The sequence below is a fragment of the Ipomoea nil genome, unplaced genomic scaffold, assembly GCF_001879475.1.
Source record: "Ipomoea nil cultivar Tokyo-kokei standard unplaced genomic scaffold, Asagao_1.1 scaffold2845, whole genome shotgun sequence".
Taxonomy (NCBI): domain Eukaryota; kingdom Viridiplantae; phylum Streptophyta; class Magnoliopsida; order Solanales; family Convolvulaceae; genus Ipomoea; species Ipomoea nil.
The window spans coordinates 1,929,174-1,941,612 of record NW_017619273.1 but is presented as its reverse complement, the minus strand read 5'-3'; the positions used below and the strand labels follow the sequence as shown (position 1 = coordinate 1,941,612).

At 39.4% G+C, this 12,439-nt stretch overlaps 2 protein-coding genes across 2 annotated transcripts; one reads left to right on the top strand and one right to left on the bottom strand.

Annotated features, from left to right (window-relative positions):
* Positions 1–1,747: 1,747 nt before the first annotated feature.
* On the top strand, positions 1,748–5,328 carry LOC109160216 (protein RETICULATA-RELATED 4, chloroplastic-like). The gene is made up of 8 exons (XM_019308451.1): positions 1,748–2,388; positions 2,532–2,600; positions 3,511–3,642; positions 3,932–3,985; positions 4,088–4,132; positions 4,437–4,576; positions 4,794–4,919; positions 5,021–5,328. The coding sequence occupies exons 1-8, from the start codon at positions 1,855–1,857 to the stop codon at positions 5,091–5,093; spliced, it is 1,173 nt and encodes a 390-aa protein (XP_019163996.1). The 5' UTR covers positions 1,748–1,854; the 3' UTR covers positions 5,094–5,328.
* A 530-nt stretch (positions 5,329–5,858) lies between these two features.
* On the bottom strand, positions 5,859–8,495 carry LOC109160214. Its single transcript, XM_019308450.1, has 3 exons — positions 7,673–8,495; positions 6,538–7,080; positions 5,859–6,189 (listed from the first exon to the last, which is right to left on the bottom strand). The coding sequence occupies exons 1-3, from the start codon at positions 8,378–8,380 to the stop codon at positions 6,091–6,093; spliced, it is 1,350 nt and encodes a 449-aa protein (XP_019163995.1). The 5' UTR covers positions 8,381–8,495; the 3' UTR covers positions 5,859–6,090.
* Between the last annotated feature and the right edge of the window lie 3,944 nt (positions 8,496–12,439).

The following is a 12,439-nucleotide window of genomic DNA, read 5'->3' as shown; positions in this document are numbered from 1 at the left end:
CGGCAATTTTTTAAGGATATTATTGGAAGTTCACTGTGAAACTCTCTATTGCCCTCTTCTCTTGCTCTTCTTGAACGGAATTGTTTCTCAAGGGTCAAGAAGGTGAATTCGGAGGCACTGTTTATCATCCCCCGATCCACCAAGCTCTTTCTCGAATTCCTCGCGGAAAAGTCGGCGGAAGTCGCAGTAGAGAAGAAGAGGAAGACTGTAAATCTCGGGCACTTACGGGTCGCCGTCAAGAGCCACCACCCCACCAGCGATTTCCTCCTAGCCTCTCTCCCGATGCCTTCGCAGCTGTCCCATCAACAGTCCAAAGCAAGCCGCAGTCGCTCCAACGATAAGCCAGTTCCTCAGGCGACACGAAAAATCGGTGCCTTCTTTCAGAAATGCACTTAGGATTATGAGTTAATTTCCAAACCTTTGTTTAAAGAACGTTGGAATATGTAATTTCTAGATGAAATCAAGACAAGAATTTCAACTAATGCTTTTGTGAGAACTTTATTTGTTTAGACTATAATTATAATCTTTATATCATTGATCCAAATGGATTATCCCAATTTCAACAGGCTATTCAGCTTTTGCTATGTATATATACACACACAGTGCAAATTAACCTTGTCAGAGAAATATCTCATTTCTCTTGCTAGGGAAATCTGTCAGCCAGTATTAGATTTACTTCAACAATTGTATCATTCATATTGATTGAAAAAAAATATTGAATAAATAACTTCCATTCGACTAATAAGTCTATTTAGTCCATTTTTTTTTCCTGTTGGCTTTGCTTTTGTTTTGATCATTGTTTCCAATGAAAAAATCTATTGCTTCTGTTAGGTGGGATTTGTTTTAATTTACTGAATATTAGTTACTGTATTTCGCAACAAATCTGGTGATTGAAAGGAACTGCTTCCCAAGGGTGGCCGCGGAAGTCTAGAGATCTGCTGCGAGAGTTGGTGTACAGTAGGCGATCTTGGTTTTTGCGGTGAATCTCGTTGGCATTTTCTATTACAAAGTCAAGGTAGGAGCTGATGACGGTAGGCGCGAAGAAAAAAGTCGTGTTTCTCCTCCGGCAGAGACCTCCATATGAAGGCGGTGCACTGACGGGGTGACCACGTCCTGACGACATGATCCTAGACTAGAGCAAATTATACTCACATTACTTTATTACCCTTATACTTACCAGAAGTTTGGTGCCTTAAATCACCGGAGGACCAAAATGGTTAAAAATTGATAGTTGAATGATGTAATTAGCCAAATTAAAATGACTAGGACTAAAAAAGTGAAATCAACATAGTCGAGGGACCATTTTAGTAATTTACTCATAAAATTAAACAAATAAAAGTCAAAGATATAATGTGACAAAATAAATAAATAACAAAAAATTTAGACAATGTCTCCATAGTCAAGAATCAAAAGTGAAATTTTGGATTTTCTTAGTTGAAGCAGCTTTGGTCATTACATCTGGGAAGGAAAATAGTAAAATACTACTTTTACCCTCAAATTCTACTCTTAATTTTTACTCTCTTAGTCTCTTTCTCTTATAAAATTTATGTTGACATTTTGTTCGAGACACACAAAATGAGGATAACAAATCATTTATTACTATATATATATATAAAAGAATAAAAAATGGAGTTTTAATAGAGAGTACATGTAAGCGCAGAGTAGACGTTCCAATGCTAGTGCGTGGGAACAAAATTCCTCGTATTTTAAACGCTTAAACCTAACATATGGAACACTATGAAAGGGCAAAATTAGAAGAAGAAAGACAGGCGTCAGGGTCAGGGTCAGGGTCAGTGACTCACTTACCTACCAACCAACCAACTGTTTACTCGACCAACACTGTTAACAACCACAATGGCGATCGCCGCCGCCGGCAACTTTCCCTCGCCGCTGCGCTCATGCTCCTCTCTCACTCTCCCCATACTTCCTTCTCGCATTCATCTCCGCAGCGCTATTTCCATCACAGGCTTCGCCGTCGCCGCACGCCCGCTTTCCGTCTCGTTCTCACCGAATCCTAACCGCCGCACCTTTTTGCTGCTCTCGCTCGCGGGCGGAGACGGCGGCGTCAATGGAGGAAACTTTCACGGCGGTGGCGGCGGCGGTGGCGGAGACGACGACGACAATGGCGAGAGCAACAACAATAAGGAGGAGGCGCTGATGGCATTGGCGGAGGCGGGGAGGTCGCTGGAGAGCTTGCCGAATGACTTGAAGGCGGCGATCCTGGACGGGAAGATTCCGGGATCCATAGTGCTGCGCTACTTGGAGCTGGAGAAATCCGGGTTTCTCTCGTGGCTGCTCCGCTTTGGAGGGTTTAAGGAGCGTCTCCTGGCCGACGATCTCTTCCTTGCTAAAGTCGCCATGGAATGCGGCGTTGGGATCTTCACCAAGGTACATTAAATTTATTATTCTCACTATTCTTTCATTTATTTTGATTTTTCTTAATCCTAACTAACTTTACCTCTTCAGATAGATGAGATGTTCTTGTTTCTCAACATACGTTTCACTCTTCAAATACTGATTTGTTTTTGCAGACTGCTGCTGAGTATGAACGCCGCAGAGAAAACTTCTTCAATGAGCTGGAAATTGTTTTTGCAGATGTGGTATGCCATAAACAATATGACATTCATCTTCTCTACTTACCAAATCACAGCCCTGTTTTGTGATTAGTGGATAGCTTATCATTACAAATTTTAAATAGCTGCATCTTTAATATCTCCAACCTCTCTTGCCCTGATAATGGAGGGGTAAATGACTCAGAGTAAGGCTTGATCCTATGTCTTTGCCCACAATCTACTACCAAGGAACCATAGGAACTAACTAAGTTGCCCGTGCAGACTTAATTATTGGGATGAACCTATTTGCGTTTATATTTAAGTTGCTTTTGTATAGTTTGAGATTTGAAGGAATTTATGTCGAGTTAATACATAATATTAACTCCCGCATTGCAATTGTCAGGCTCGATCCTATGTCTTTACCCATAATCTACCACCAAGGAACCATAGGAACAAACTAAGCCACCCGTGCAGACTTAATTATTGGGATGAACCTATTTGCATTTATATTTATGTTGCTTTTGTATTGTTTGAGATTTGAAGAAATTTATGTCCAGTTGATACATAATATTAACTCCCACATTGCAATTGTCAGGCTCGATCCTATGTCTTTGCCCATAATCTACCACCAAGGAACCAACTAAGCTACCCGTGCAGACTTAATTATTGAGATTTGGGATGAACCTATTTGCATTTTTATTTATGTTGCTTTTGTATAGTTTGAGATTTGAGGAAATTTATGTCCAGTTAATACATGGACATAATATTATTGTATTGAGTTTAATGTCTGGCAACAATCTTTTTCATCTTTAAAGAACTAAGCTGCATGAACATTTATACTTGTGTGGAAACATTTATTTCATATCCAACACTCTTATCAGGGAAGGGTGGTGCATTATATTTGAACATAACTCTCACATTCTCACCCTTGTTAAATTTGTAATCTGTTTCTGCATAGGTCATGGCCATAATTGCAGATTTCATGCTCGTCTACCTTCCCGCTCCTACTGTTTCTCTCCGATCACCTATTGCTCTGAATGCTGGACGCCTTGCTAAGTTTTTTCACAATTGTCCGGAAAATGCATTCCAGGTCACTATTTTGACGTTCTTTTTAATGTTTGGGTTAATAAAAACTTTGTATCAATACCCAAATTCAAAATAATAGCATGATATTTTGATAATTACTGATTGGGGAAACAAACTCAATATAGCACTAACAATCATAGCACATACATCGGGCTTTAGAGTCCTTTGATGGTGTACGCATCTAGCTATGCTGATAAATGATGATAATAAAGTTAATATCCTATATATACAGTATCCCCTGCTTATGAATATGGTAAAGGAATAAGGGTATCTCATCATCCATATTTTTGTAGGTTGCCCTGCCTGGGACAACATTTTCATTGCTGCATAGACTTGGTGCAATAGTGGTAAGGAATATCTATACTAAATCCGTAATTCAAATTTCTTTATAACATGGAAACCTGATGACTGTTCTGATTGAATCTGATAATATCTGATCTAATTTTCAGCGGAATGGGACCAAGCTCTTTGCAGTTGGCACAACATCTTCTCTGGTATTTATAATGTTTATATATATACATATACACACACATGCTAATTCAGATTGCTGTTTAACATAGCTTCTACCTAAGAGCCACAACTCGTTGCATAACCTTGGTGTGTGTGTGTGTAATATTGAGACACACCACATACATGTATTTGTATGCTAAATTGGATTGTTGTTTAACAGTTGTGTAATGTTATATAATAGCCAATGCCAAACATTTTCTTCCCTTGTTGCATGGTGATTTCCTGCTTTCTTATTCAATTAAAGTTGGACGGACACCTAAGATAAAACCGAATGGTTTGCTTGCTCAGGTTGGCACAGTTGTGACAAACGCACTCATAAATGCACGAAAGGCTGTTGATAAGTCCTCTGCAGAGGAGGTGGAGAATGTACCTGTATTATCAACCAGTGTTGCCTATGGTGTCTATATGGCAGTATCTAGCAATCTTCGGTATGTTAAATTGGATGCATACATATAATTTTCTACACAAAAGTGGTAGACCGACCAGTTGTCTCACCTATATTTTTCCTGCTTAAATGACCTTGTTTTATTTGCTCAAGATGGAAAACTCTTGTAATTTCTCGTTTATATATGGACAGAAAAAGAAAACTGAAAAATGATCTATATTGTGTCTTTGTCCACCTAAAATCGCTCTCGCCCTCAACAGGTATCAAGTGCTGGCTGGTGTGATTGAACAGCGGCTTTTAGAGCCAATGCTACACCAACACAAATTAATTCTGAGCGCACTTTGCTTCGCTGTCCGGACAGGCAACACATTCTTGGGTTCATTACTGTAAGATCTTTCAGCCTCTCATTTCCCATTTCTCGTCAAAACATTTGAATTGGTAACAACTACAACTAACAAAGCCGGCTGGGGGTTTGAACTTTTTGCAGGTGGGTGGATTATGCGCGCTGGATAGGAATTCAAAAGGCAGAAGAAGTTGAGACACACAAGGTGCAAGGTTAGTGTGAAGTTCCATGAAAGTTGGAGCGATCGAGCAGATTGATTAGTTGACATTACATAAAAATTAAAGTAGGTTAGTTAGGGGGCATTTCATTTCATTTGTTGCCATTCATCGATCAAGACGACGTACTGGGGGGAAACTTTTGCTTTTTATTTATACTTGATGGATTTTCTTTTGAGCCATTTGTGATATATGCAGTATATGAAGAAGACAGATTTGTGAATTTCAATTTATTAATTCCTAGTGTATGAATAGAACAAACAATACAAAGATGTCAACATTATATTCTACTTGAAGAGCATATACTGCCAAAAACTATGTATTCAACAATAAAACAAAGCAGGTTCTTAGGAATAGTACATCTTGTCTTGTGGATACCATCATATAAGACTGAATACCTTCCGGCCGGGAGGATCATGTAACTGTATATGTCCGTGTTCGTTGGGCGTGCTAGTGCGCATTCTTTTTTTTTTTTCTCTTCCAGACCTCACAAAAAGCACTCATTTTTCTACAAAACCATTTTCTTCTCTCCCGCACTTTCTCTTTCATGTGTGTAAAGCAAAAAATTTGAAAAACATTTATATTTTGGGTATACCCAGGATTTTCACCGTCGGACACAGTAATTAATCCCTTCGCTGAATTGTAGGCCGTCGAAAAACATTCATGATAGTATGAATATGAATATCTTTCAAACCTAGCTAGAAATGAAAGTGGTAAAAATTCAAATTCAAATTCAAATTCAAATCTATTAATGAAGTACTAAACAACACTAATTTACATCCAAATTTGCAGTAAATAGCATTTAATTTGGTGGATTTTGTATGAGTGACAAAATTGCAGTCTATGCCGTCCCTATACTATGCCGACTTTGTAAGAAACAAAGTTGGGCAAACTGATGGTTATGGTGTATAATTTTATATCAACATACAACAAAAATACAATAAAAAAATTAAATTTTATTTTGTTAACAAAATAAAAAATTAAACTTGTTCATCTTGACTATGCAATGAGCTCGTTCTCCATGCATTCCCTGATTTTGACGTCCGCAATGCTGCTATCACTCACACGAGTGACGTCACAGCATTCACATCTTTCAGCCTGCACACACAAAATCAAATACAAATATAACAATTAATATACATACATATATATATAAATTATTAACTTATTTTGAATTGATGAAGTAGTTAGTTTTAAATAAATATATTTACCTTGAAGAACTACTGATGCATGCATGCATGAAGAGATATATTTGAAGATATGATGAAAGTACATTACTAGAAATTATGAAATTTTCGACCACCTGAAAGTGATCGGTCTAAAATAGCAACAAAGGTTGTTCTGGATACCAAAAGTGGTCGGAACAACTTCATTTATGATCACTTTCATGTGGTCGGAAATTCCATAATTTCTGGTAGGAAATAAATTAGGATGGGGTGGAATTACCTTGGGGCGTTTGGCGGCGGGGCTATAGACCCGAATCCTGAAAACATAATCCGCAGAGTGATTCCCAGTGAAGGCACAAGGAGGGAGCTTTCGACGCCATTGACGCTTGTAGGTGGCAAGGATGCGGTTTTTGTTGGGGGTTTTCTTCACAGATTCGAGGAAGAAAACATGGGGAGAGTCGCAGGGATCGTTGGGGGGCTGGCGAACATCGAACATCCAATGCGGGGGGTGGGGGCTGGGCGCCCATTCCTTGAAGCTCACAATCGGGTTCTGCAAGAAGCTCCGAGGCATTATCTTCTCGTAGATGTGGACTCCGTACCCCCACGACACCGAGAACGTCCAGTTCGTCACGCGGTGGTGGCAGATTGTCTGCCGGAGAATCCGAGTCTGATCCATGTTGGCCGCCGACATCAAGTGCGCCGCCGATTGGGCTCTGTCCATTAATGGGAAGATGGGCTCGATCATGTCGAAATGGTGGAGGGACATCAGTGGGGCGTTCGGGTGGGCCAACAGGAACCCGGATGCGTCACCTCGAAGGTCCATCTGAATAAAGGCCGGTAAAAGGGTCAAGTTCAGCATCCAATATTAAAGGACCGTCAAATAAAATAAGAGATTGTATATATATTTAGGCAAATTATGTTGTGCATCCGTGTGCACCATGCATGGTGCACACGGATGCAAAAATAACGATGTCATTTTGAATAAAAACGTGTGTCCCACCTTAAAAAAACAAAATTCAGTTTCGATTTTCGACAATAACATTATGTTGTGCATAATTTGAACTACATATCTAGAATCAATGAACTAAAAATCTAGAATGAATGAACTAAATATCCATAATGAATGAACTAAATATCCATCATGAATGAAAAAAAAAAAAAAAAAAAAATCAGTTTCGATTTCCGTCTAAATATCCAGAATCAATTAACTAAAAATCCAGAATCTATGAACTAAAAATCCAGAATGAATAAACAACATAATGCTGTTGAGGGGAATTGAAACTGATTTTTTTTTTTAAGTAGAATGCGCGTTTTTAGTCAAAACGACGTCGTTTTTGCATCTGCATGCACCATGTATGGTGCACACAGATGCATAGCATAATGATTGATATATATATATATATATATATATGTACCTGATGAATGCCTGGAACGGGTGAAAGATTTACTCCAAGATCAGCAATGCAAGCCATGGCAGTAGAATCTGCGGCCCTCAATTGATTGTAACGTTTGAGGCAGGACTCGATGCCCTTTGCAAGGGCCTTAGCCAAAGGGTAACTAAGCAAGAAACCAGCCCCCCCAAATCCTTGGTTAAAAGAGTACCAAAAATTGGACAATACGAACTCGGAATGCCCCCCAAAATAATAGTATTTTGTATGGTCGTACCCCGCGAGAAGCTCCACCATATTATCCACCATGAAGATAGAATCGTCGTCGCCCATCACCACCCACCGGAGCCCGCGATCCGAATCTTCCCCCTCGCAATCCCGGAACACCTCCATGATCCCGTGAACTATCCGCGCCACCGTGGAGTCCACGTGCCCCGTCACCTCCACTATCCTAGTTATGTTGTCCGACACCCGGTACGGCGGCGACCACGGCGACCACGGCAGCAGCTCCCCCGTCGGCTCCTTGTCCAGGTATATGAACCCCCGCGTCACGTTCGGCCGCCACCACGACTCCACGTACGCCTTCCGGTGGTGCCACGCGTTCTCCGACCCCACCAGCCCGAATATCAGGTGGCTCAGGTTCGTCCGGCCCACACGCGGACCTGGATCGCGCGATTCCGTCCTCCCTCCCGCTGGAACCGCCTGATCCACCGCCACTCTCGTCGGAGACACCATTATCTCCGACGGGGACGGACACGATGGGATGTTGGGGAGGAGAATGATTCCTATGTACAAAACTACGCCGGAGATTAACAATATCTTGCTCAGGCTTGCCAGCGGAGCACTAGTATCAAACAACAACCAAGAACGGGAGGAGGAAGAAGAAGAAGAGGAAATAGACGCCATTTTTTCCGGCCACAAAACAACTCTATCAACAAATCATATCATTGTGGATTCATAATGTTTATTGCGATTGCTTCAATTATATTAATTGGTTACGTTAATGCACGTACTTTCTGCAGACACAAGACAAAATCTACCAACTATATATATATATGTGTGTGTGCATGTAATTTCTTCTCATTGCTTGTTCATCATATCTGTATAGAGAGAGAGAGGGAGGGGGAAAGAGAGAGAGAGAGAGAGAGAGAGATTGGCTCATGTGACAACGTGCATTTCTTTAAGGACAATGTCACAATGCTCCGGCATTCTCAAAAATTTTAGGATACATCTTACATATGGTGACGTGTTTTTAGGTGTTTAACTTGTATTAAGTATGGTCACAAATTCACAATAACTAATGAATTGAGTAATAAGAAGGGTTGTCAATTTGTTATACTCGATTCATATATAAAATATCATCATTTGGTATTGATAGGGAATATATCCCGGCTATGTACCCTTTTTATACTGAGGACATGGTTCGATACGAGTCAACACAAGACGAGAGTCATTCTCCGACTTGACCCCACCTGAATATCATACCTAACCGACTCGACCTGATGGTTGGACGTCTCCGTGGCTTAATGAGCCTATGCCTTTACCTTCCTGTGTTCGGTCCCGACCTGATTACTTGGATGAGATCCTGAGCACCAACACTTGACGCTCAATGGTCAAGCTAGGGCGAAAGTAGCACTCGAGCCGAGCCCAATAGCAATTGGCTAATCAGATATACTCTTACATGTGTACGCTTCTCCTTAGCTGCCGAGTTCATGGAGGACACGTGGCGTACATGCCAGTCGTCCGACATGTGCTCCGATCCCCTGCAATCCTCTATAAATACCACGCGAGCCGCTTGTGAAGGGGCCACTTTTGGCTATCTCTCTAGAAGCCTTTAGGAGCTCGGGAACCTCCGAGCTCCAGCCCTCGGCCCTTGTAATCCGAGCCATAAATCTCAATTATACTACTCAACAAGATACGAGTACATATACCTGGTAGAATTTACCACATCAGGTATATAGGTAATACTAAATATTTGATACAGATAACATTTTTTTAATTATTTCAAGAATTTGATTATCCCATTAGACATCCCCACTAAAGGTTTTTTTTTTTCAAGTTTTTTTGCTTAGGTGTAATGGAGAAGAGGTGAGGTGAGGGAAGAAAAGAGAAGTGAAGAAAATTTTGTATTTGCATAAATTTGGACTTTTTGTAACACTCGGGAGGAGAAGAAAAAAAAAATTGCCTGGTGCACATTCCGCGCACCCGGCATGCCCATAAATAATTGTTTTTTTTTTTTTTTTTTGACACCCTTGTTGTAACACCCCTGATTTCTAAATTCAACTTAAAGCAATAAACTGGCAAGATAGGTAGATAAAGACTAGGTCTGAATTAAAAACTGCGAAAGCTAATTCAAGTAATCGGGAATAATATGCCACATTTAGGTCACACAGAACCCAAATGCTAAGGCTAGTCTAAAAACCTCAAACCAAACAACATAACAAGTACTAGTCTCAACAGTATAAGTCTAGCGTAGGCTCACAGGCCAATAAACAGAGTCAAACTAAGGAATCTAACTACAAGGCAGATGCTAGTCTCGAACTATCGCGCTCTCAAAGCTGGACTACTTCATACCTGAAAACAGTTTGAAACCATTAGCGATTATGCTAAGTAACCTCACTCCAATGTGTAAAGATACGTAGATATACATTTAATACTTTGAAATAGTTTTGAGACTTAGGAATACATATATATTTCGCTAATCAACTCTAATTCAATAAATCATAAGGAATGGAATCAAGAACAAACCAATACATGAGATATGCTCAACAGCACGACATTATACCCCAAGGACATCAATAAAGAGACTGATTCAACGAGGCCAATAACGAATCAAGGACAATAAGAAAGATAGAACAATCATATATAATAATCAGCATAGATAGTCTTCATCAGATCAAAGTCATGCAATCAATAACAATATCAAGGTTTCAAGTCCACAAAGGACACAATCATCAAACATATACCGCGGAGTCAACCTCAGTGACTCGATACCAACGTAGATTAGTGCGGAGGGCTTCCAATCAGCACCAATGTCACAAGTAACCAATCAATCAATGTCCAATAGAAACAGATCTAGCAACTTTAAGTGTATACACCCCCTATTGGGATTCAAAACCCAACGGATTAGCTACTATCTCTGACAACCCAGAATACGTTTTGACCGGATTGTCCACAAATCAAATAATCCAAATGGCAACCCAGAGCTTTACACACTACTGGATTAGTTCACAATGGTTGATCGGGGCTTTCCACACCACCGACCTGTCAAGGGCTTCCCACACCAACATGACCCATTGCAAACAGAGCTAGAGGCCCGCCAGTCTCAAATCAATATCAAATAAGCCTCACACTGTCCATATCAATCTTAACAACAATAATCAAGGTTTCAAGTCAACAAGAGAGCCATACAAAGCTAAGACAATGGAATAGACTCTCAAGAGAATAAGAATCAATATCAAGTTCATAGGAATAGCTCAACAAATACGGATTTCAAGAATATATCATCAACGAATGGTTCTCAACTCAACAACTCAATAGATTCCAAAGAAAGGGATTCAAGGATAATAAGCTCAGGTCAAATTCAACGAGATTCCAAGAATAAAGCTTACAACAAGATCATACTAGCATCAAGAACTAATTATACTAGCATGCAACCAACGAAAGGCTTGCAAGAATACTTATAACGAATTAATAAGCATTCGGATCAACAAATTCAAGAATAGATCGTAGGAATATCAAGAATAGATTATATCAAAGAATTCAACATCCAAACTCAATCAAAACAAGCCTACAATACTCTGTTCTAAACTCTAGATAGCTTCAATAAACATTTCAAACCAACTGGGAGCAATCATGCATAATACTCAGCACAAGAAATGCAAGTTCAACAGCTCAGAATCAAAGATTATCATGCCATAACTCATCCAGGAGGAGAATAAAAAAAAAAAAAAAAAAAAAAAAAATTGCCTGGTGCACATTCTGCGCACCCGGCACGCCCATAAATAATTGTTTTTTCCTCTTTTTTTTGACACCCTTGTTTTCTTTTTGTTTTTTTTTTTTTTGTTTTTTTTTTTTTTTTTTGTTCCTTTTTCTCTTTGCAAAAATCTTTAGTTGTTGGAGATGCTCTTATTAGGGATTGAAGACAAGTTTTTCCATGAGAATATATATGCACTGAGCACAACAATAAAATTCATCCGATGATATATAAAAGTGCACTCAGAAAGGGTGATTCTAGCAAAACTACAAAGTGCACCTATGATACGGCAAATTACACTAAAAGCGGTTGCACTTTTTCATATCAACAGATTCACTTTATAATTTTGCTCGGTGCAATATTAACGTTTACAAATTTTTAATATTTACCAAATTGTTATTGTATTTTTCCATTTACTTTGAGAATTTTAGCATCCCAAATCAACAACTTGCATTAGTTTACAGTGGCCCTGTTTGGTAAAATGACTGTTAGTTGATAGCTGCTAACTGTTAGCTGTTAGCTGATTGTGTTAATTAGAGGGTATAAATAGTTGATAACATTAGCTGATTCTAGAAAAGTGTTTGGTAAATTAGCTGTAGCTGATAGCTGTTTGGTATAATTTCTTTTCTCAAAAAGCTAATTGAAAAAGTTGCTTGGAGTAACTTTTTGAATTTTAGGCCCTGTTTGGTAAAAATTGACCGATAGGCCAATTTTGGCTTATTTGGCCATTATTAATTGTTTAATTTAGTTAAAATATCAATATAAATGTTTGGTTAATTAGCTTTTTGCAACTCCAAAAGGCTAAAATTCAAAAAGCT